We start from the raw sequence: 25,114 nt of genomic DNA on the forward strand, positions 1-25,114 counted from the left end.
GCTACGCAGAAGACCAAGCTTGGTTTCTCATGTTTTTTGGGATCAGAATTTTTAACAATAAAAGGGCAGTGCTCTGAGCTCAAGGGTGAAATGATCACCAGAAGAAGGAGGAATTAACAAAATAGCTTCTGTTAAGAACAGAGAAAAGTTTCAGAGCAAGTAGTGGGGCCATGATGTTTCTGTTCATCTTAATTGAACACCTTAGGATGTATCCATCTATCTACTCTCCATGACTGTTTTATAATACCAAAAATGAAACTGAAAACAAAAAGTGAAAGCCATCCAAGGCTGGCAGACTATTTACCTGCTTACATACATTCAATTCTCCACAGGTAGCCTCCTGAGTGAGGCAAAGAGCCACTGGCTGATGGAGCTAACCAGGACTCCAGAGCTGACCAAAGGACAGGAAAGCTCTGCCAAGCACAAAGACAGGTAGCGCTAGAAGGCAAAGCAAGCCCACACTTCTGAGATCAGTTCAGACTTCTGAGAGATCAAAAGTGGAAGAAGAAATCTTGTTCAGCAGAGGAGACATTGAGAAAAGCACCAGAGGTACATTGTGGTGGAGATCAATCAGAGCTTTACGGAATTAAATGCTCTTTTAGCTTTGCTTGATGGAAAACTAAACCACCATAGAGATACTGTGATGTCTGTGATAAATATATGTCCTGAAGACAGAAAGCGTTGCCTAGGGGATATAACACAGTAATGCTAAATTACAAGCTGTTTTCCTGAAGGACAACACAGCTGCTTTCTTTAAAAAATATATGGGGGATTCAAGCTGGACCTTATATTCATGTTTGGACAAAAGAGGGTAAAAGTACCCACTGATTATATAAAAGCTATCTTGCAGAACTAGTAGGATTTAAGGTGACAGATTACCTTTTACCATCAGGTACAAAATGCAGTGAGTCACCAGGGAGCAAAATCATTGCTGTGAACAGTGTTATGCAGCTGGGCTCCAAGACAGCCTCCCTGCTGGAACACAGCGTGTACGGGGAGGGACTGCAGAGCAGGTGAAAGAGGTACCAGAGAGGTTACACATAGACAGGACTGGTGGAGTGGTCAGCTTAGCCTGGCTGTCAGTCCCCTGGGTTTGGGGAGGTGAAAAAAAAAAAAAACCAACAGAGACTGAAAACAAAACTTGATCACTGTCGTGTCTAAAACTCCATAGTAACTGTCAGTAGCAGGAGCTGTAAGCTTCCTCCAGGGAAGGACATCCTCCCTGTCATGCATGCATGCATGCGGAGGCCTCAGTCATCATGATAGTTTTATCCTCCTGTTTCAAACCCCTCTGTCTCTCATATACCTACCTGACATGCCACCATCTGAGATATTTGAAAAAACTCCTTTGATTTCTAAGCAGCTGACATTTTATAGTAAGGTGGGACAGAGTGAGGAGGTAAAGGGAAAAATCAGAATACGTGCACAGTTTAAGCATGCTGGGCTCAGCAAACGTGTCAGAAACAGCAAACACAAGTGATAAAATGACAGAGATCGTCAGATCACCTAACAATCTCAGATGTTCAGTGTATCTTCAGGATCATTTTCTGTGTCTTTGAAATAAACACTAATTGTGTTAATGCTTCCCTTTATAAGCTGGCCCTGTATGTCACCTATTTCATATTTCTGTGGAGGAGTCACCTCTTGCCTCTAAGCCAGCAGTCTCCTGTCTCTGCCTTAGTTACACTCAACTATCCCCAGGGCAGATGTGTCTAGTATTTCTTAACAGCAGCATTTTAGGAAACAAGAAGCAATACCACAGACTGCCGAAAAACCCCTCAGCTAGAAAGGTGGGGATGTGATACCAGAGATCTTAAATGGGGTAAAAAGAAAAGAACCAAGCTTCTGCTTTCTTTTTCAGGCCACAGGAATTCATCAGATAGGGAAATAGAGTGTGGAGGAAAGAGAAAGATGGGAAACGTGTGTCATGGGTCATCCAGCTTTCTGGAAATCTGCAAAAGACCAACAGTGGGACACCTTAACAGAGGCAAAAAATGTTTGGGTTCTGTGACTGCATTGTCAGGCAGCAGCTGGAGCAGGCTGAGATGAGAGCAGCAGTGAATAAGGATTTGAAAAGATATATCACATGTAGATGGGATGACGTGAAGGGGCATATAAGGAGCAGAGGATGGTGGGGTGGGAGGGCAGGAAGGCACAAAATACAGGAGCTGCCAGAAGAGGGGATGTTCGTTCCTTCTCTGGAAGATATTCATGATACACAGATACAGGCTTAGAAACTATTCCATGAAAACTCAGGGTTATGGCACTGACTCCGTCACAGGCTAGAAAAATACAGGCTTGAGAGGAAAAGGCCTTCAGGGTAGGAGGGTTTGTTATTTAGGGTTTTAAACTGACAGAATCTGCTGCTGACTTGTAAGGTGGGGAAGTATTAACTCCTGAGAAGGAGGAACAAAAGGCAAGGATTGCGATCCTGTGAAAAAAGACAAGGAGCATTGCAAGTAGAGGTGGGCTGGTCCAGAGGGGGGGGTTAAGGATATTCATCGAGTGCTTTGAGATGAAATATGCTGTGTGTTCGCAAAGGTGTCTGTCAGTCAAGTGGGGGAGCAACATTATGACAACCTCTCTTCCAGGAGCAGCAAAGACCAAGATTTTATTCCCTGCAAAGCCAGCCAAGAAATTACTGAAATGGCTGTTTTAACAGTCAAAGCTAGCAGGGAGAGAACAAAAGAACTCCAGATGCACACATACACACACATCCATCTATCTATCCATGTTCTCCTTTGGCTTTCCATGAGCCAACTTCCACTTAAAGGAAGTCTCTTACATTGGTGAGAAAATAGGCAGCAAATTATTTTGCTGCTATAAAACAAAACTATCTTCGTTTAAGGAGGGGTGCAAAATGGGTGTAGCTCGCATGAAAATTTCTGAGTACTGTTGAGTCTAAAGCACATGGAATGGCAGAAAAGAGGTTAGATTTCTTTTGAAGGAGCCACTCTTTTTTGACGAATACCAACTTGCTGTCTTACTGGCTTACCTCTCAAAGAATGGCTGTTGCTGTGGCTCCATGAAACAGACAGGCTCAGGTCCCAGAGGAGCTGTTCTGAAAGCCCACAAACACACAATATTGCTGCACTTGCTATTTTTCACTTGTCAGTATTTAATTAACAAATACAAACGCAGAACTGTGCTGAAATTTAAAAAAAAAACCTTCGGTTTGGAAAAAAACTTTTAATATGAGGAAGTTGCTTGTGAAACAGAGAGAAATTTGTTGTTCAGCTGCACTCAAAACACAAGAAAAGGGAAAAAACATTAATGTGTGCCAGGGCAAAAGAAGCACTGTCTTGGCAAGAAACAGAAACATTTGCAAGCTTCTGAGTTAGTATTTGAACAATGGGGAAGAAAATCAACTAAAAAAAAACTGACTGATGGGCTGCTGAGAAGAATCTTCCTCCCCCTGCTATACACACTGATTTTTGTGTTTTCTTATATCTAGATAACATGGACTGATGGTACAACAAATAATATCTGACACAGGAGTTATACAAAAACTGTGGTATCAAGAACAGAATTTATAGTGGCCTGCTCTCCTTGAATTCAATGGCAATCAAATGAGTAACAAAAGTATAATCAACTACCACTATTCCTTTTAGAAGATACTGAAAACTCTGTAAGCTTTTTCACACAGTTGCTATCCCAGCATAGGCTGATACAAAATAAAAACCAAAACGCCAAAACCAAACCGAGCCCTGAATTCTTGGTTGAAGATCAAGGGGAGAAGAAAGCTTAAGTCTGGCTGTCAAACATCTGAAGAAACAGGTTTTCCAGTGTTTGCTTTGGTCATTTTCCCTATGGTGGATAACTTCAATAAATTACCCTTAGTCCTCCATCAGAAATCTGCCCTTCTTCAGTTTTATCCCAAGTTCCTAGTCAGCAACTTCTCAAACTGCCCTTCACATTTTGGAGTTATCTTTATGTATTGCATGTGAAGGTAAGAATTCCCTGTTGACAAGCTATTCATTAGTATTTCCTTTTAATCCTTTTCCTATACAAAGCAAATTTCTAAATATTGCCTGTGTCATAGTAAATAATTTTAAATATACATACTTAACTTGGGGCTGGTGGGAGGTAGGGCTGCAACTGTTTGCAGTCCAGAAGCTTCACTTCACTGGATCCTTCTTAGCATGAAGATGCCAGGTCAGAGCGTGTGTGTACACACAGAGCATTCCAGGTACAAAGTGCATCCAGGTCTTTCCCAGCACCTGTGATTCCTGACCTTCTACACCCAGTTTGCTTCTAAACACTTTGAAAGCAACAGCACCCTATTCAAACCCTCAGTGTTCCAGCATTTGCTAAGCAGTACATTCTATTAGTGAACACTTTCACTGCAGGTTAAAATTTTCAGACACAGGTGATACAATGCACTGAGAAGTATTGGCTGGGGGAAGAAAGCCTGTCATACATAGCAGGACTACTGATAATGTGCAGTGCATTACACTGCAGCAAAAATGACTAACATCAAAGCTAAACAGGAATGATTGGTATGATTGAGACAGGTAGAATAAAATATGTATTTTAAATAAATCAGTTTTTAGGAACACCAGGCACAGGTTAATCCTTTATAAATATGTTCACAGAGTACATTAGACACCAGCCCGCCTACACAAAATGAATGCAGCACACACTCTGATGTATTACAGAGGCAGGATAAATGAGGGAACTCTTCTGTGTTTGATCTGGTTCTGCTCTGTAATTCAGAGATACTGGAGATGGGTGGTGAGTTTCTCATTGATCCCAAAAGAACCAATAATGTTGAATCCTGTGAAATGTAAGCTTTGTAGAGGATTGGAGGCTATGCACGAAGGACATTGTAGCTTTAGGGGCATATTCTCTTCTCTGGAATGTGTGTAACTGGCATTCACGAGAGTCATACATATCCCGGGGAAACTAGACCCTGTAGCTTAGCAATACTTAAAATGCATACCTAGCTTCACAGGCAATTATATCTCTCTCATGGCTACATCTGCATCCAGTTATCAAAGGATAGATTTCCAGTGGATAATAAATGAACCTGCAAATTAATACCTTCAGAATTTTGAAACAATGCTAAAATTTGCCACACATCAGCATTTAAAAATGCAGCAGAACAAAGCCAGAACATCAATCCAAGTCTAAGATATTTAGATAGAAAACACAGAGCTAGCACATAGATACGGAAATAATCAATTCCATTTCCCCCCACACCCCCATTCTTTCCAGCTTTTTTAAACCGCTTACTCCAGTCCTTGCTTCTCTGAACTGTATTTTGCATGTGGTGAAGGTGTTAATCCACAGTTACTGCACAACAGAGTTGTGAATTTTACCTAATGAAAGCTTTTAAAGGCACAGTGAAATGCTCAGATGAAAGGCAACAGAGAAGTGCAAAGTATTATTGCAGCCTAGTGTAAGTTTTACTGAGAGCATTCTTATGCAGGATGGACACAGCATAAATATGTATTACAGATGATAAACTCCCTATAAAGGCTAATTCCCACCCCTGAAGCTGCCAGAGGCAAGGGGTGGCAGTCTTCTAAGACTTAATAAAGTCTCACAATGTTTTCATCCTGTTCCTACCCCCAGGAGCTGGAAGAGAACCCCTGTATTCATCTGAATCCTTAACGAACAGCATGTCCACCCCGGCATATTGCCGGCACAATTAGATGACAGGGAGTGCAGACTGGGATGGTTCAGTGAACATTTTAAGGCAGAGGCAAATACAGGGAGGACAGCAAATGCTGTAGTCCTAGTTACAGCAGTTTGGCATACAGTAAGTTTATAGTGCGTATCTAGTATGCTGTCTATGGGAGAGGTAAGCAAAGGGACAGAAATCTGTTTGTCATTTTCCTTGATAATTTTTGCTAAAATCCAAGTAATTGTGCATGATAACAAAAAGGAACAATTAACACAGTCTGTATTTTGCAAAGGTGAAAAAGGGATAGCTGTCAAGAGGATGTGGATGAAAGCACCAGTAACTCATTTGGAAACGAACTAGCACCAGAATAAATGTACAACAGCTTACCAGGCAGAGAGAGGACAGGATCTGCTGCTCTGAAAGATGGTTTGATCTGTTATGATGGGAATGAAGTCTTCAGTTTGAAAAATATTATTATGCTTCCTAGGTCTGCAAAAGCTAACATTGTTCTAAAGACTGCACCTCTCTGATCAGCTGCTGTTTCACTGATCATAGTCTCAGTGATCCGTAGCCCCCTTCTTTTTCTGCCTCTGTTCAGATAAAAGATTGCAGCTTCATTTCAGTTATTATTTGAATGTTTTTCTTAACAGTTTACTCTCAGCAGCTTCTGATTTAGCCTCATGTGTTCTGTTGTTTGGGAAAAGGCTAGAAAGAAAAATTTTAAATCGGTACCTAACATTTTCAAAGTAATAGCAGGCACCTCATGCATGCATCTCATGTTCCACCCTTTTGGTAAATGTATTCTAACACTCTACTTACCTGCTTTAAAAGGACTGGCATGTTGAACCAGCTGGCCTTTTTCCAGCGCTATAGCTTTTCATGTTATATTCTGCTCCTCCAATTTCTGTATTTTCCCTGCATTTTGCAAGACAAAATGCAGAAGTTTAAAGGCACATAATGTTTATGTGACAAAATCTTGCTGCTAAGTACAGTATTACTGACGGATTAGTTTAATGCAATAGCATAATGTAATTTAATTATAGTAATAGTGCACAGCAACAATCTTACTACTTATGTCAGATTGTGAGACATTCTCTTTTAAAAGCTTCATTATTATTATTTAGTTTTTTGATTTAGTTCCACAGTGTCCCCCCTTCCTCCACATATAGTAAATTAATTTCATAGATGTAGAAGAAGAAACATTAGGTAAATTGCTCTCATTTTGCCCTAAGAATTCACAATACTAACTGAAAACATATTTTGCATCATTAGACAATAGTCAGACAGCCTATGATGAAAGCTTGTAGCCTTCTGGGCAGTAAGTCCTCAGACCTGCATTCTGCTGTTAAAAAGAAATGAAACAAACATCAAAAAACAACACAGGCGAAAAAAACCAAATAGGAGCATTCCACCACATCTACCTTCTGTATTTACCTGAGAGCTTTTACTGGAGATTGATCCAAAATCCTGTGCTAGCCATTAACTATTTCTGCATTCATGTAAACTATTGTAGTTCAGGGCTCCAGGTTTTTTCAGCCCACAGCTTCCACTGATTTCAGCTGTGGCTGACAGCAATTCTGAAAATCCAACCCACAATAATTCCTATTTATAAAGTGTTTTCTATCTGAAGACCACAGAATTTTCTATCAGTGTTAATTTAGCCTCCAGAAAGACAGAAAAATATATCTTCAGCCAGCACAGCTGTATGCAAAGTGAACATCTGTCCATTGCCAAATTCAGTTTAGCCAATAATAAAAAAACACACTTTATTTTCTTTTCCAGACAGGATCAGACTGCAAGGGAAAGCCTGGAGAGGATTTCTGTGCTTTAAAAAGAGAAACAGGGGAAGGCTGAATTTCCTAAGGTCACTGAGGAAACGCATGGCAACGCTAGGGAAAGAACTCAGCACTCGAGCAGCAGAGATACCATCTTCACAGCCAAAACCAGATGGTTTTTCTCTGCAGTGTGACATAACAGCACTGACAGAGTAGGTCTGTGGATTTAGTGGCAATGAAGTTAAATAAGGTTAATTTCTGAGTGGCTGAGAGACGTTGTCTTTTTGTAATTGCATCATGGCAAAAACTCTTCTTGCCTTATTTCAATAACAAGAAGCCAGGTAATGTGAATTAGCCAAGCCACTGCAAATCACTTCTTTTTAGAGGGGGGAAAAGATGTACCCTTGAAAGTACGGAAACTGCAAAACTAATCCTGCTGTATGCTGGCAGGTTGCTGTTCATTTCCGAGCTTGCCCAAGGCTTTGTATGTATTTTCAGTGTATACAATCTTTTAGGTGTGAGGCTAAAGGGTCTTGGGCTCAGTACTGTAATGCTTGACTCTTAGGGGCTCTTTCAGCTTAAGAAACCTCTACCTCCACAAAACACAGAAGCCAGCATCTCTGCATTTCTGTGTCCATCTCTACATTTCTGCATCTTTCAAGGGTTTTGGAAGATGACTACAGGGTGAGTGTACACACTTCTCTCCCCTTTTGACTTCACAATGTGTAAGGATGTGTGGAAGTATCCATGCCTAGTGGCTCCTTTTGGTACAACACACCAACATAAGTAGTAAATAAGTCATGCTAGATTTCCCCAGTCCTTTTAAAGCCTCAACAATGTATTCAAGAGCAGTTCTGTGCCATGAGAGAGAAAAACACACAGTCTTTTTCCATTTGATTTTGGGTAGATATTTCAATCCAGAATCAATCTTTTGCAGCAAAAGATTTTAAAAAAATCTCTTATAAAAGATTTTTGCTAAAAAATTTGCTAAAAGCTAGCCAGTTTAGTTGGGTTTTACAATACCAAAGACCACCTGTCACATCTACAGTACCTTTAAAAGCTACAGATAGAAATATAATTATATGCCAGTTCATTTTTGCATTCATTTTGGCATGCAGCAGAACCCCTTTCTCTAGCCAGTCTCTGCTACTGCAGCAACACCCCGTGCTCAGCAGCAACCTGGCCTTTGATAGAAGTGGCACCATTTTTACACCTTTATGCCCTGGTGTTATTCATACTGTGTACCATTTGCTACCAAAAGCCTCTGCATTTCTTAAAGCTTTGTCTCAGAAGAAAGAAATCCGGTCAAACTCCCCTGCCGGAAAGCAAGCTGGTGGGGGATTTAAACCTTTGTCTTAGCTCCACATCTTAGGTGACTCTTCTGAAGATTTAAGGGCACTAAGAAAACATTGTCCTCTTTGCTGTGTTTTGCATGGAACTTTATAACAACTGGAAAGCAAGAAGCTGTTCCCAGCCTAAGATCTACTACAGTAAATTAGATCACTTAGCTGCGTTTGTAGCAAGACAAAGTACAAAAGTCTGTTCCTCCCATTGATAACATTGTTCCCTTGCCTATAGGTGTTGGTTTGGAAACAAACGTAGAGCTACAATTTAAAGTGAAACTCATGATTATTAGTCTCCCAGCTACTTTTTCCCCTCTTTTTTGTTTTTAGTTTAACCATTCCGGTGCAGTGAACAACTTCTGCACTGCTGTGAGCTTGACTCCTAGCCTCAAGATCTCACCCTCCCTAGTGTTGTCTGGATATCAATTCTTTCAACCCCCAGTCCTTCCTCACAGGTAGGAAGCACATCACAACTCATTAGTAATTTACTGCTACAGTAATTTTTATAATTACTGCCAGGAGGCCTCATTAAATTTGATCTAATGAATAAATATTGTATTTTTCAACGTGATTACCAGAACAGCTTAAGCTGTGTGCCATAAACAATTATTTTCCTCAATATGCAGTATGTCAGTGAGTATTGATTTTTATTTTGTAAAGAATTTACTGTATTTCTATCCATGGCTATTAAGTAATAAATAGCCAATCCTCTGAAGCCTCAATTGCTGCAGAGCAGATGGCAAAACAGAATTTAGGATATCTTTTGCAAAAAGTAAAAGAATGCATGTTAGTGAAGATAAAGGGTTTGTCTGGAGGTTAAGAAGGACTGTTCCAATGTGAATGTCTCTCCTAGCCCTCAAGAAAGCAGCCTGTTCTAGTCTGGAGTCTCTGATGTGTAAGTCTGTGACATCAAAAAAAAAAAAAATTAAGGATTTATTAGCAGGATACAACAAAGCATTTTATCTCAGAGAACTAGCACACGAACAAACACTGATGCCTTAGGTTTCATTTGCTTTTAGAGCAACTGCTCAGATGGAACATTCTTCTAGCAGGTTCAAGAAAAATAAAGAAATATACAATATGCTAAACATGAACCTATAGTTCAAACCGAGGCTGCAAATTATATTTACTTTCCAGCATCATTTATTCCTTTTTTTCAGCAATTGCAGACTTTAGCACACAAAACTGTAACCAAGCAGTGAACTGTAACAAAAGGCATGCATCAGAGGAGCTCAGGACCAGGAGGAAACCCTTTGCATTTTTGTAATGTAAGAATGTTTTCTGCACCTCCAGCTATACTGTACCATATTAGATAGATCTAATTCCCTAGCTAAAGCACTACTTAAATAATTTTAAAGTAAATGTATCTACATCAATAAATAGCACTGTTGGTCTGTGCTATCAGATTTTCTGTTTAAAACAAGACTTTCATTTAGGGCAAAAGTAAAAGGGGTGTGGGTAAACCTAGGGTCACTAGGAGCAATTCATGTACATGAAAGGATTTTTTCCTATTTAATGGACATTTTTGAATTGCATTTTCTCCCTTGATTGTTTAGTTAAAGGAAACCTGGGAAGTCTTGAGATTGTTAGCTCAGTCTCCCACACTCGGACATGGCCTCCAGTAGATTTCCCTGGGCTGAGCACAGTGCAGTTACCAAGCTGTAGCTGTGTGTCTCCAGAACAGCCTCTCTGGCTCTCACCAGCACACAGACATTACCTATAAGTAAACCATAGGCAATTAATTCTACACAGGGCCTCGGGACTTAGATCCACCTTAGCTGCTGCTTCATTTAACAACATTTCTACTTCAGGACACTTAGCATTTGCTCTCATAAGGCTCCTTACACCCAGGTTTCTCTTGTGACAGATGCGAAGGAATCTCATTCTCACCAAGAATGGTTGAAAAATACCAGTGCTTTCAGATAGGCTGTCAAACAAAGCATACCCTCCCTCATCTCACCAGTGGTGGGAGCTGGCAGCAGCTGCTGAATGCTCTTTGCATTGAAGAGCAACTACAAGACAGATTCTCTCCCCTCTTTTTATTTTTGGTGCTCCACGTCCCAAAACCACACTAATCACAGCATTGCAGAGCTCAGTACAACTACAGGTAAAAACATTAGCAACAGTACCCTGGTCTGACACCTCTTCTGGCTGCAGCAACTGTTTTCTGAGGGAAAAGGTCAACATGGCTTAGGTCTGTAAATGGTTTGCCATTCACAAAATCACAGCAAGCTGTGACTCACTGGGAGGTGCAAGGGAGCTCCAGCAAGGCCGGCTGTTGCACTAGGTATCAGGGAACTCTAAGTTATGGCAAGAAAAACATTTCCTTGTGGATCCCAATATGTAAAAAGTATCATGTGGTATCTGTACAGGGGAAAACAAAAGCTACATTTCAGCAGTCAGACTTAATTAGCAAGTTAGTTAAGCCTGACATCAGCCAAACTGTTCATCTCAGTCATAACTTTTCTTCAGAACTGGAAAGAAAAATAGAAATCAAAAGCTAGACATGAGGTTTTAGAAACTAGAAAAACAGATGGGAATAAAACCAATGGTACCTAAGAGACTACAATGCTCTCAAACTCCTGTGCATCAGCTATAATGTAAAATATACTTACTAGTGAGTATGTCAAAGAAATAAACTAATTCTGTTTGCAAGGAGAAAGGGTGTGTGTCTTCAGCTTGTGCTTAGTAGGCACACAGAAAAAAAAAAATCATTATTCCTTGCTGTGGGTAAGTCTGCATGTCTTGATAAAAAATAATTGTATTCATATTAAGAACATTCAAGTGTTAATTTTTTTCCAAAGCAGGCTTTAGCTATGTTAGTGAATGGAGTTTTGGTCTTGCAACTACAGGAAAAGTGACTTGTTTGAGATCATACCAGCAGGTTTTGACAGAACACTGTATGTGTATTCTGTAATGGGCACATCGATATCATAATATACACAGGTATATTTTTATTTACTGGAGGTGCTTTTCAGAGCTTTGTAATACCAGTTCTGTTTTCTAGCCACACCAACCATTTAAAAACTAGAAGATACTTCTCCCAGAAAAGAAACAGGATTACATGAAAGCATTTCAGTTCCTCACAACAAAACTCTGTGCTTGGTTTCCAATACTAAAATTGTAACATCACAACTTTTTCATAAGAATTAAATAGAAAGAGAAATAAAGGGGGAAGAAAAAGCTTTAGAGTGTTAACTCTCCCCGGCAGGAGGAAGCCAGCATGGGCATTGAGCTCAGCACACTCATTCCCTTCTCCCTGCTGAAAGGGACACAAAAAGAACTCTGGCTAAGCATTTATTTTTCTGCTAATGTGAAAGTTTTCTTTTAAAGAGGAAGCAGATTGAACAGAGCATGAGAAAAGAATTTGACTCTGGCTTATTTCCAAAGGGTTTTTTTTTTTTCCTGATGATTCACTGTTATCACTTGTATTCACATTACAACTAGCCTCAAAAAGAAATACCCAAAACCAACCCCCCAACAAAAAAACAAAACAAAACAAAACAAAAAACAAAACAAAAAAAAAAAAAAAAACAGCACAAAAGCACTAAGACACTAAGAAATAGTCTTTCCTACTGCTAAATTCTGCTAATAAGCTATATAAGAAGAGGAACATGTAAGATTCGAGTGCCTCTGTTCATTGATATTTGAGTAGGAACATTGCTAAGCCTCTATATCTGGAACTTCAGGGCACATCTAAAAATGGTGAACTTCCAAGTGTTAAACAAGTGGACATGGATTGAACTTATTTTACTTCAGCTAAATAATAAAGTAGAAACCATCTAAATTTCTTTCAAGTCTAAAATGTTTAAATATACATTATAGTCTTTCCAGTCTTTCTTTACTATCAAACAGGAGTTTGGATATCCAGAGAAGAGACGTAACTGCTAATTCTCTAAAAACATGAACAATAACAATTTTTATTTATGGGAGACCTTTCACCCTCAGTCCTAGTGTCAGTCAGTTGTGAAGCTTACATAGCAATTCATAAACATATCATTTTTACATGGATATTCAAGCTAAAAAGAAGTAAGGGAAAGCCAAAAGGAGTGCTGGTAGGGTTGCTTTGTTATTGTGTATGTGATTAAGAGAGAATGAGGATGGTTGCCTTAGGCTTCTGTTACTTACACCTCTTGACACAACCTAGCACATAATTTCATTCTCTGTGCTTGCAGTTACATTTAGAGACAGGAAAGGACATAAAGCTAGTTGGAGTCCAAACACAAATCTATAATTTCAGTAACATTTTATATCTGCTTTCAGGAGTAGATATAAGTTTTGCCTGTAGACATATATCAAGGAGGGAAAGACTGTATCAGTAGGTTTCAACATAGCTGGAACTACACTTCAACTGATTTTATTTTCTAGCCCAAGGGATCAGTACAAAAACTACTAAAGTACTACTAACAGAGACAGATGCAATGCCTACTTACCCCATCCATGACTTCTGGTTTATTTTTTTCACATAACAGAATTTTCTGCTTTCCTTACAAGAGCTAGACCAATTGTAGCTGGAAGAAAGCTTGTACCAAACAGCAACAAGAGCTATTTTAATATGACTGCGTCTCTATGCTCTAGACATATTTTCATACAGATTCAATATCCACAACTTGTATCAGTCACAATAGGATTCCTAGTTCCCCTCTCATCTTCCATTTTCAAGACTCCTACCTCTAGCACTGATCATTACATTTTTGAGTTCAAACATAAAATTCCCTTACCGTTCCCCAGGTCCAAAGGGCTTGTGGGGTTTTTAGGAGACCCAGGCTTGTTCTTTGGAAGAATAGTGAGACCCAGTCATGCAAGTGTAGTGCTGTAGCCCCTCTTTGGCATTTGCAGCCCGTGCACTCACGTGTTACCTACCACAAAGCCCAGCATTATCTGGGTGCTGGTGTTTAGGATCCCATAGACTGGCCAGCCTCTATTTGACAGTTTTATCTTTTTACTCACTTGCTTCAGAGGCAAAGAACATGAAAGAACAGTAGGCAGCATTTCCAAAATCTCCCCACTAGCTCACACCATTAGCTACGCAAAAGCTGCACTCACAAAAAGGCCAAAGAGAACAAACTGGATTATGCCAGCAGAGGTCAGTGGGTGACTCTTGCCAAAAGTTTCAGATGCACAGTCTATTACAGATGGTTTCAAAGTCAGCTGAGTTCCCTCACCCTGAAACACTTCAAGTCATTCTTTAACTAGACGCCACCATTTTGCTCTTTTTCATTTCATTTGCCTACCTAAGCAAATGATGATGATACTTTGGTATGTTGCCATCTCTGTGCTTTTCTCTTCAAAATACATTTTTAGGTTGCTGGCAGACAAAATAAAGGTATATCAGCACATGAGGCTAGGAAGGAAGAGGGATAGTTTCCAAAGTTAAAATTCCATTGCAGTTCCCTACGCTAATATAACTGGTTAAGCAGTCAAGTGTGCTGCTCTGCAATGTTTACTGTATGCTTCAGCCTGTGAAGCAATATTGCCATGCTGGTTTTCTAACTTACATATAATGAAAAAAGTTTAATTGTTAAGGAATATGAAATTTTTTTTCTCAAGATTTGAAGAGACCTAATGCTTCAATGTTTGGCTTAATTAAAAAGCAAGTGGTATGGAGGGAAAAGCAAACAACATATATATTAGTATATACCAGCCTAAGAAAATCTTCTGATAATAAGGAAGTTATGACCAATTTAATCAGTATATAATATATATTCATTACAAATTATTTTATCAGGTTAAAAAAAGATTTTTCAGACCTATGCACAAGATCACCTGGCTCTTAAAGCTGAGTAGTGAGGAAATGTCAACTTATGCAGCCTTTTTCAATTCTAAATCAGTAGTCCTTCTACCTCACACATGAGCTTCATTCTTTTGTTCTTCCTTACACAGTGATACTCTATTTCCACACATATTTGGTTTTTAAAGTTGACAGGACCTTTTCCTCTCAAGTTTCCTAAATTGCTGCTCATTCACTGCACTTATAAATCATGAGCTCATTAAAACTATTTTTCAGATCCACATCAACAGCACTTAAGTAACTGTGGTAGAGGGGCTTGGGGAAAGTGGTGTATTGAGACACCTCAAAATCATCACATTAAACAAACATCCTACACAATTCATAAATGTGAATTTATTCTCACATCACAACCAGTGTGATGAAAGGCACATCTGAACACAGCTTTTAGGTGAAAGTAACAAGGTGAGGATTTTACCAGTAAAGAGTATCTGGAACAGTTCAGTCTGCTGGATCATTTCTTTCCCATTTCCTCTCACTACAGAAGGTTACAGCTTTTTGTGTAACCTTCTGCCACAGCCTCATGCAACTCCTGTCTCTAGACACAGGGCACAAAAGCAGCACAAGTGTCTTCACTATAAGCATGCAATCAAGGCCCCTCAGGTAATTCTCTGCTCCAGGAAGAGCTCCTGAGAGGCTGCTTAAGAGCTTATTTTAAAAGAATAAATAAATTTAAATGGCAGACACATTACTCCAACTCATGTTCAAAATTTGATCCTCATCCTTATCAACTCAGGATGTAGGCATCTGGTTTAAAAAAAAAATAGAGAAAAAGCAGAAGGGTAAAGCACACAGCACATCTGCCTAGAGCCTGTATTAAGCCTGAACTAAGCACCCTGTATTTTGACCATCACCACTTAGTTCACCATGTGCTGAACAATTCACTCCAGAGCAAGCCTGATTCAGGAACACAGGGCTAGAGATGATAAGATGTCCAAGTCCCACTGATCCCCCAGGTATGATGAGAACAACCAAGTCCTTTACTTCACAGCGTAAGTTCACCTCAAAGTGGTAAAATAGAAGTACAGCTCTAACAGGCTTTTTAAAAACAATTCAGAGACAAAAATATTCTAAAACTGAAAATTTTTATTTTCAAAATAAAAATTTTTGTACAGAACAGCATAGATCTGAGTAAATCTAAATACAGCAGTCTCTGTAATATAACACAAGGGTCTGCTTTTAGCACAGTACTTTCACACTCTAGCAATCAGAAGGCAAGCCAAGCAATTAGGAAAAAAAAAAAAAACCACAACCACTTTTATCTGTCAGAACATGTATTTCAAAAATGAGTTCCTTCTTCACAAAATGTACCTAGAGGGAAGAGCACTCTCCATACCTCAGATTGCACAGCTATTCCCACTATAAAAACATAGAGAGGACAGGAGATTTTCAATAGGAGAGATGATTTATGAAACAGAACTGCAAGTCTGAGACATAAATATCTCTTGTTTCTAAATTCCTCTCTCCTCCCCTCCCACACACACTGATGCAATTCCCAGAAAGGTATGAACTATGGATCATTTTGTATACACACAGTGCAAATACTGCACAGGCACAGCAGTGTAAACCCATGGTGATTCTTCTACTATTCAACTGTACATTATTTATAGCATTACATTCTAAACCTTATACAAAGCCTGCACAGTAGTTTCCATAACAAAACTAAGCACATTTACACGCTTTATGGTTCTCTGGATAAAATTTTCATGGCACCTTCTTTTTTACAACAGAGTACAGGAGACCCCTATGTGCTCAGTGTATCAGAAATCTTCAGCTCCGTTTCTGCTGTACTTACATTTCACAAATGTCATGTGAAAGAACCTTCCACAATCACAAAGAGCCAGATACAGAAACATTCATTGCCTGTTTTCCTGATAACAAAACTAAACAACCTTTCATCCACTCAAAGACAGCCAACAACTACACGACCTGCCACCCCTCTACCTGACCAAACCCTGGTCTGGAGGTATCCCTCTTCCCCAGGACCACTGCTGACTCTGCAAAGCAGTTCTGCAGCTGCAGCAGGAACAGGGAAAAGAGAGTCCACCAAAACAGTAATTTAACACATGGAATATTCTGTTTTAGACAGTGGTCACTACACAACATATACCAGTACATTCCCATCACTGTCACCAGTAGGCAATGCTAGTGCAGTAGAAGCTTTCAGCAGTGGCCTTCTCTCATCTGAGCAAAAACACAAAGTGCCATGTCAAACGGTGTCTACTGCAGTTTTTACTTCAGAGCATCTCCCTTGAAATGGCCAGTGTGAACTTTTAGTACTCTATAAAACCAAATATTAGTGCTTGGGAGACTGCTCAGCTGCAACTTATAGGGCTTCTTTTTGAACTTAAGAACATGCTGCTGTTTCAGAGACTTCTACAATTCCATTTGATCATGAAGTGCCTGTATTGCAGAAGTTGGCTGCTTTGTTCTGTGGAGAAAACCACCCCAAGTTTTCAGAATATCTCTATCTTTTTGTAACCAATTTTGGAGCATAAGTAAACCTGCAGCATAGATTGCTGCATGAGTCAAACTGATGGCTTAAAGCCACATCTCCTTTCAGGAAGAAAAAGAAGTTACTATCGTGAAAAAAGCTGATACCATCTGATTTGCAAAGTTGTCTAAAGAGAAAACAATGGCCGGTGGGTGAAGACCTGCATTAAACAGTTTTCCCAAGTACGATTTATACTGAAATAAATGAAAGGTTTTTATCCTTTTTTACCCAAAAGGAAAGGGAAGCAGAAGAAGGCACTTCATAATCTCATTTGATTAAACAATTCACTGCAGGCAATAATATTATGTTGGTGAAAGAGTATGTAATTTAAAGGCAGTCACAGCTTCAGTCTTCCATTCCAAGTTCTTGTTTCAGACTGAAAGGCAAGTAAAAACATGAGTCAGCTAACAGCGAAACACTGAAAACTCTGAGAACTCTTTGGACCAATTAGTGGAAGCCCTGACAATACACACTGAGGTTGAGAGCTAAAACGCAGAGAGGATATATCACTTGTTTCAGATAAGATCCACTGCATCAGAAAAATCATAGGGCAAAATCTCAAATTCTGGAGGCAACACAGAGTAGTCTTGAGATTTACCTGACAAACTAGAATGTAGACATCTTTACCCTCCCACTTTTGAGATGCTTATCCCACTTAATGCACCCACATCACTGACACAATGGCACACTCACCTTTTTAAGTAGGCATGGACATTGTCAAAGCCATGGTACTTGGCCAGATAGACCAGGACACCTGTGGCACATCGACCATCTCGTTGTCTGCAGAAGCTACAGTTGCAGATTCCACGACATGGAGGGCACCTCCATGTCTACACAGAAGAGAGACAACAAGAAGCCCTTTTAGTACAGTTCCTTTCCTTAGGGCATTAAGCACTAATGCAGAGATAATAATAAAGAGAACACTATTTTGATGCTCAAAAGTAAGAATATTTTGGCTGCTGCTCTGCTCTCATACTTTACTCCTGCAATTAAAACTATGGAAGTAGTAAATACAACAGGTTCTACACAACACAGTTCTGTGATTCAGGGTGAATCAAGCCAGGAGTGCATGACGTACTACAGCACTGTGAGCAGTTGTTAAAACCACTGCTGCCAGCAACCAATACCCCTGGCTGTGCAAGTCAAGCACAAAAAAGCACCACTGAGCACTGTCCTACCGGGTCCAGCAGTGCTGTTCTGACATCCTCCCCGTATCTGTTGCGGAGGCACGGCCCACAGAACTGGCCCCGCACGCCTATGCAGTCAGGGTTACGACAATTTGTCTTGGTGTCTATGGTTTTTTGGCGACACTGATGACAGGTGGATCCCTAGAACACAGAAAAAACAAACAAGACATTTAAAATGGCATATTAGATAGGCGAAAAAAAAGCATTGAACAAAATCTCTTTGGCAGCTAGCAGTGCTTATCCTGAAACAGAAAGCCACCGTGCAAGTTTGAACCAAGACTGTTTTAACACTGCATCTTCAGTGTCTGGTAATCACTTCCCCTGGGTGCAATCACAGTTGTTCCAGAGCAAAAGCATGCTAATTGGCTTGGTAAAGGCCATTTACAAATTCAGGCAAAAATAAGAAGGGACACTTCAAGATCTCAGACATATTTCTCCCAAAAATCACATCCTCTCAGTGAGAGGGCGTGTACCCTATTTGATGATAAAACACAAACACAGAATAACAAAAAAAATGACTTCACAAAGTACACATTTCACAAAGCTGGAATATTCTTACCATGGCCCTGTTATACACTTTTTCTCTTGCAGATCCACAGATATTATCCAACTCTTCTGCTGTTATGTCCTCAACTGGGCGCACAACATGTGGAAAAGCCATGGCACCACGGTGACCCCTCCTGGGAGTAGGGGCTTCATGCTGAATAGCAAAGACACAATACTTGCAGTATTAGTTTCAACAAAAACTCTAAAAAAGCGAGGATCTTCACCTTCACAGCAATGCTGATGTCTCAAACACCCATCATATATTTAAGCAAGATATAACAGAACTTGTACAGATGTATTATATGGAAGCAGCTTTAGCACCTTTACTTGATCTGTCCCCTTCAGGGTGCAGCAATGCTACTGATCTTGCTTCACTCCTGCTGGAGTGAAAGAGGAAGTGGTTTTTCAAGGACCAGGAAGGGGAAATGGAGAGCACATACAAAATGCCCTTTTGGTTGGGGGGGGGGGCGGGGGGCCAGGGGCAAAGGGGTTGAGGTTTTTTTTTTTTTTTTAGTTCTTCTAAGGCCATTGCATACTGCTAAACCTCATCAGCTCTCTATGAATCGCTATTTTCTTGAAGGGAAACCTTCTTACAAAAACACCCTCACAACCCACAACAGAACTAGATCTCCATCATACCTCCAGGTATTCATCAGACATCTTTCTTCTTCTCACCAAGATGTACCTGTCATCTTCTTCCTCTTCTGGTACAAGAGTAGGAGGTCCTTCAATCAAGGACCTGGACCTTGTGTGAGGCCGAGAACTCCGGTCTGGGTTCCTCCTCAAGGCACATTTGGGCAATGAACGCCTTGGAAGTCGCTTTGGTCCCTGCTAATGTTTAAAAGCCCCTAATGAAACAGGTGAAAACACAGATAGCTCCTGACCTGATACTGAATTCCTCCCCTACAGATGCCTTCCTCTCTTCTTTTCCAAAGACATGTCTATCCCTGTCCCAGTCAGAAAACCAAAGGTAAGAAGATCCTAAGCAAGTTCATGTTAGGCATTCTGCTAGTCACAGAGAAATAGCAAAGCAGCAGAGCCCGTGTCTATGAGGAGCTGCAATTTTCAGCATTGTTCTAATCTTCACCCAAATTACAAATACATCAGCAGTGAAATTCATTACACTGCTGATTCACAACCCAAACTTCTTAGAAGTTAGGCTAAAAGCCAGGGGTTTTTCAAGGCTCCAAACTCACAGAATATTCAGGTCTGAGCTGCCCTCACTTGTCTCCAGCCTTTGTATAAACACATATTTACACAGCACCTTGTTTGGTTTTATTGGCCTATGGAGACACTTAACCTTTATAAATTAATGTGTTCTGCTTTGTACCATGGCAAATCAAAAGAGAATTACATTATGAGGATACCCGTTTTAGGAAGCAATAAAATTCTAACTGGACTTTGATTTGCAGAGTTTATTAAGTTTTTACATTGAGAATCCTGCTTTGTAATGTCAGAATTTGACTCTTAGAAATCTGAATGCAAATCTAGTAAGTTTATACTCACATGACTGACAGCTGGCAACGATTTTCTCCCACCAAAGATACCAGAAACATTTTGCAACTCAGCCATTAGTTTTGCAAGCTAACAAGAGAGAGAAAAATGAAGCAGAGCTTTAAAAGTGTATTTATGTGCTATTACAGACTACTAAGGCAATTGGCTAAAAGTACAATTACTTATAGGAAATGCAGTCATTCTTCAACTCTTTACATTTATGTCTTATTTATGTTTTGTGACTGCAAGTAATTTGGAAATGCTCAAAACTTATTATGTCGTTAGGCTTGAAGCCTATGGATTTTCATATGCCAGTAAATATAAAGTATCAGATTTATATTTTAGGAATACAAATGCGTCTTAATGCATTCACATAATTCCCATTGAGTGAATTTTAACAGAGGTCCCCCAAGAGTTGAAAGGGAGGGGGGAAAAAGGGCCAGTCCATAGGAAGACAGAGTACTTGCCATTGCTTTGTTTTCCTTTATGTTTAAAGCTCTTTTTTCTAAAAACATAGCGCCATTTTCTTCAGTGTCAGAGTCTGAATCTAGAGTGGGCATCGGTGTTTCAGGGACAGGTTCCATGCCACCCTTCCTCCTCTCCGATCTTCGAGGTGGAAACTTCATGGCTACTTTCAGAGGAACAGGGCATTTCTGCCCTCTCTGATCGATCTCACTTTCAGCACTTGCATCATTCTCATCTGAATCTGTTTCCAATTTCTGTTAACAAACCAAAATGGTAGCATGTAAATCCAGAAGAGTTGCTCTGCAGTTAATTAACAGTGGACAATGCTTTGTCTATGAGTAGTTTAAGAGGCTACCTTGCTGAAATCCAGACCTCCAGTCCTAGTGTTCTAGTGTACTTTGGAGCAGGAGGAAAGGAGAGGGGACACAGGGATAAAAATCTCTCAGGGAGACCCACATGGTTGTGCCAAACACACTAGAAAAGGGAGTGTAGTATTTGCAGCAGTCTTAACTCCCACTTGTAGGTCCAATAGCAAAAACAGTTTGTGTGTATGGTATGAGAAAGAACTGCCTTTAAAGGACTCAATTTTGCTACATATAGCATTTGGCTGCAAAAAAAGTCACTGCAGTTGTCTGCACTAGGTCAAATCCAATTTTGTAAGCTGTCAAGTACAGTCATGTCACAGAATCAATGATTAAAAAAGGGAAACTTCTTTCTAGAGCCAACCAATGAAATAATTATTAATAAAATCACAGTATTTTCTGATCTTCGAATTCTGATGTCTTGCTTACAAACTTCCCAAGAACCAACAGTTCAGTGAAGGACATAAAATTATTTAGTTAAAAGCTCATTATGCAGTAGGCTTTGATTTTTCTTTTTAGACACAACAAGACAGTCTTACTTTGATCAGCAGTAAGAGTGGACATCAAATGGCCATTTTTATTTATACTGGGTTTTTATTAAGCAGGTATGTTGTTCTGGTTGTACATTATGTGCAGTTACTGACTTTTTTCTACTTATCTATTCCAGCTTTGTCTCCTGCTTACTCTCTTTATGATTGGGTTTTAACTCAGATGTGATTTCCTCCAATTAGACATTTTTCTTTTCTAGTCATTTCTCAGGATGTGCTGAAGTTATGATGAACCTGATTTTTCCAAATGTGGTACTACTTTAGTTTCTCTTCTGAATATCACCTATTGATCTTTTTAAGCAATGAAACTGATGTCAAGGAAAAGCAGGAAGGCAGATTTCACCACCTATGACTATTTCTCTACTGTTGACAGATGCACAGCATTCCCTGTTATGCTGCCAGGGTGGAGGTCTGACTGCATGTCAAGACACACAGGAGTTTTCCTGAGGCTTGCTGGAGTCCATGGGCTAGCCTAGCATTTCATATTGAGGAAACCAGACATGTTAGGCTCTAACAGAGTAACATCCAGCAAGGACAGTTTTAAGAGGTACATTTCAAAATACATATAGCAGACTTTAAAGGTTCTGTATCTTGAGTGTTTTTCATGGAGACAAAAAGAAAACTAAACTTTGGCTACTCAGACTGTTTACTAAATGAAATGATGCTCCCTTCTGAAACACTGAACTTCAAGCTGAAGCTGGCTGGTTTTGCAATTAAGAATGTGTAAGAGTTTAAATATAAAATAGCAAATAAAAATCAACTGTCTTACCAATGCATCTTGAACCTCATTTTCTGAAAAGCCACAGAAAGATTCATCATCAGAGGCCTCATGAAAAATTTTTGCCAGTTCTTCTTTAATATCCGACCTAAATTTACATTTCTACAAAAAATAAAATATCCTTTAATTTAATTTGTACAGAAAGTTTTTAACATTTATACGTGCAGTACAAGCAAATAGCTTTTTAATAAAAAAAAAAAAACAGTTAAGGCATTTCACAAGGGATTTCAGAACCACAGCTGTAAATTACCCAGCACATTTGTTTAGGTGACATATCAAAGGCTAGAATTGATAGCTAATCTGTTTCCAACAATTACCACCTAGAAGCATAAGTAAAGAGTGAAACAAAGTTACAGCATATAGCACAAGTTTATAACTACTATACAAAAACATAAGCAGAGCAAGTAGTTTTACATTATTTGCTTTAAATTTTTGCAATCTTTACTAGTACTGCACATATGATCTTATTTGTTCTTGTACTGTACTTACTGTATTTGCAAAATTATCAGAACCAAAACTGTCACAACTGTCATCAGAGGATGAGGATGTTTCCATGGGAATCAGTTTCGTATTTCGAAAGGCTGTGAAGCTTCTCCTTCCTGAACAACCTCGGCGCTACAAAAGGACAACAGCAACACCATTAAGAAGAGACCTATTGCAGCATAGTAGCTTTAAAGAATATCTTTTGACTGAAGCTTCGGAAGTTTGAACATTTTAGGATGTTTAGCGATCTTGAATGCACATCAGAAAACAAACATCAGCTTTAAAATAAAACTCAAAGTTAGGAATGACAATAATTTTTACTCTGATACAGTTCTGATCGTTGTTACTGATGAGTTTCATTCAGTATTTAAGAATAATTCTTTTATACAAACAGGCAAGTGGAAATAAGCATATACATCATGTTATTCCCCAGTCATCATAGCCAGTGATGGAAAAAAGTGCAAGTACACAAAAAGTACCAAGAAACCTACTTTGATTCACTTTTTACTTGCAGTTTGAGGCAAACTCTAAATACTCTGCAGCTCTTAAGGAAAGGCCAAAGAATCCTACCCACAGATTTGAAACAACCGTTCTAGACAAAGCAGCTTGCTGTTTTGTTCATTTTGCCACCGATTTAGAAAACTTTTCTTAATAGGCTTCAGGTTTTCCTTTCCCAGGAAATGTTTCTACCGGCAGTGACTCATTTTATCCCCCGAGGCTGGCATCGAGGCCGCGGGGCAGCACCCACACCGAGGTGCTGCCCCGGTCACGAGCGCTGGCGCTTCACGGCCCCACCGGCGGGGCCAAACGCCGGACACACAGGGCTTTAGGCAGCAGCTGCCCGGGCCAACCTGCAGCCCGCCGTCCTCTCCTCAGCACCGCTCTGCCCGCGGCTTTTCGCTTCACAGTTCCGCCGAGCACAGAACTGCGGCCCGGCCGGCCCCAAACACAAAAGGGGCGGTTTCTGGTGCTGCCCGCCGCGGCTGAGGTGCGCGCAGCCCGGGGCACCGCGCCGGGGGCCTCAGGCGTGGAGCAGCCCAGCCCAAGGGACCCGGGCTGGCCAGGGCCTCGCAGACACGCCCGTCCCCGCCAGCGCCTCTCCCCGCCTCCCGCTAAAATGGTTGCCGCCCCGCACACACGCGGCCGGGCCGACCCCTGCGCTTCTTCCCGCCCGTCCCGTCCAGTCCCTGCCGCGCGGGGCCGCTCCTCACAACACCGCCCCACGGCCGGCCCCGCGCCCTCGGCGAGGCGGGAGCGATGGGCGCATGGCTCCGGGCCGTCGGCTCCCCGCCGAGCGCGGCTCTCAAGCCGAGTTCCCTACCCCAGTTAGGCGAAGGGCACCGCCATGCATGGGGCGCCCGAACACCACGGCGGGGCAGGAGACCAGGAGCTGCGGGACTGGTGGGGCTGCCCCGACGTGGCTCTCCCTGGGGTGCCCAAACTAAAGACCCCCCCACACACACACCCGACCCCACCAGCCTTTCACAGCGCGGCTTAGTCCCGCTTGCCCAGGTTCGCAAGACTCCGGAGCACCACAGCCCCCCGCCCTCTCCCCCCCTACAGCAGCGGCGAACGCGGCGGGCAGCGGCGGCCGCGGGCAGCGCTCACCTGCGGGCGCGGCGGGGCCATGCTGGCGGCGGCGGGCGAGCGCTGGAACTGAAGGTTCGCGCCAAAGCGGCTGGACCGCGGGGGGCGGGGCCGGCGGCGCCTTTCCCGCGTTGCCGCCCGCGTCCTGGCAGATGCAGCGCACACCCCCGCGGGGTCAGGCACCCGGCGGCCTCCCCTGCGCTCGCCCGCCCGCCTCTGCTTAGGAACTCATCAGGTCTCCCGGAATGTCCCCGAAGGGGCCAGTGCGGAGGTCCCCCCTTTTTTTTTTTTCTATTCGCGGTATAGGCTTTGTGGAGCTGCAAGGGCCTGGCCCTGTGGCGCGAAAAGCTCCCGGGCGGAACGTGGCGGGACTCTGGTGCAGAAGGGGGTGGGGGTTGTCCCCACTCGTGCCTAGCCGGGTCCGGCTGGGAAGCCTCTGTGGTTCCTAGCTCTCCTTTTTTTGTTTTAAATAATTTTATATGCCAAACCTAGGTTGGCTTCACTCTGAAATAAATTCCCTAAACCTGCCAGTTTTCAAGGGCAGTGGGGCTTCTCCAAGAAATAAAGCCAAGGGTCTGTGTGCTAGCTGCCCCAGCAGTGCCCGCACCCAGCACCGCCTGCCAAGCAGCGTGGTA

The 25,114-nt window shown here is 41.3% G+C and overlaps 1 protein-coding gene across 3 annotated transcripts; it reads right to left on the reverse strand.

Moving 5' to 3' along the window:
• Positions 1 to 15,601: 15,601 nt before the first annotated feature.
• On the reverse strand, positions 15,602 to 24,555 carry CDCA7 (cell division cycle associated 7). 3 transcript variants are annotated; one of them, XM_053983076.1, is made up of 10 exons: positions 24,501 to 24,555; positions 22,899 to 23,024; positions 22,401 to 22,511; positions 20,724 to 20,975; positions 20,269 to 20,346; positions 19,402 to 19,590; positions 18,776 to 18,916; positions 18,208 to 18,357; positions 17,723 to 17,859; positions 15,602 to 17,405 (listed from the first exon to the last, which is right to left on the reverse strand). In XM_053983076.1, the coding sequence occupies exons 1-10, from the start codon at positions 24,519 to 24,521 to the stop codon at positions 17,375 to 17,377; spliced, it is 1,236 nt and encodes a 411-aa protein (XP_053839051.1). In that variant the 5' UTR covers positions 24,522 to 24,555; the 3' UTR covers positions 15,602 to 17,374. The 3 variants fall into 3 exon arrangements, with proteins under 3 accessions (XP_053839051.1, XP_053839050.1, XP_053839053.1); XM_053983075.1 differs by having other exon boundaries at positions 19,402 to 19,593; XM_053983078.1 differs by lacking the exon at positions 24,501 to 24,555 and adding an exon at positions 23,744 to 23,863 and having other exon boundaries at positions 19,402 to 19,593.
• Between the last annotated feature and the right edge of the window lie 559 nt (positions 24,556 to 25,114).

The sequence above is a fragment of the Vidua macroura genome, chromosome 7, assembly GCF_024509145.1.
Source record: "Vidua macroura isolate BioBank_ID:100142 chromosome 7, ASM2450914v1, whole genome shotgun sequence".
Taxonomy (NCBI): domain Eukaryota; kingdom Metazoa; phylum Chordata; class Aves; order Passeriformes; family Viduidae; genus Vidua; species Vidua macroura.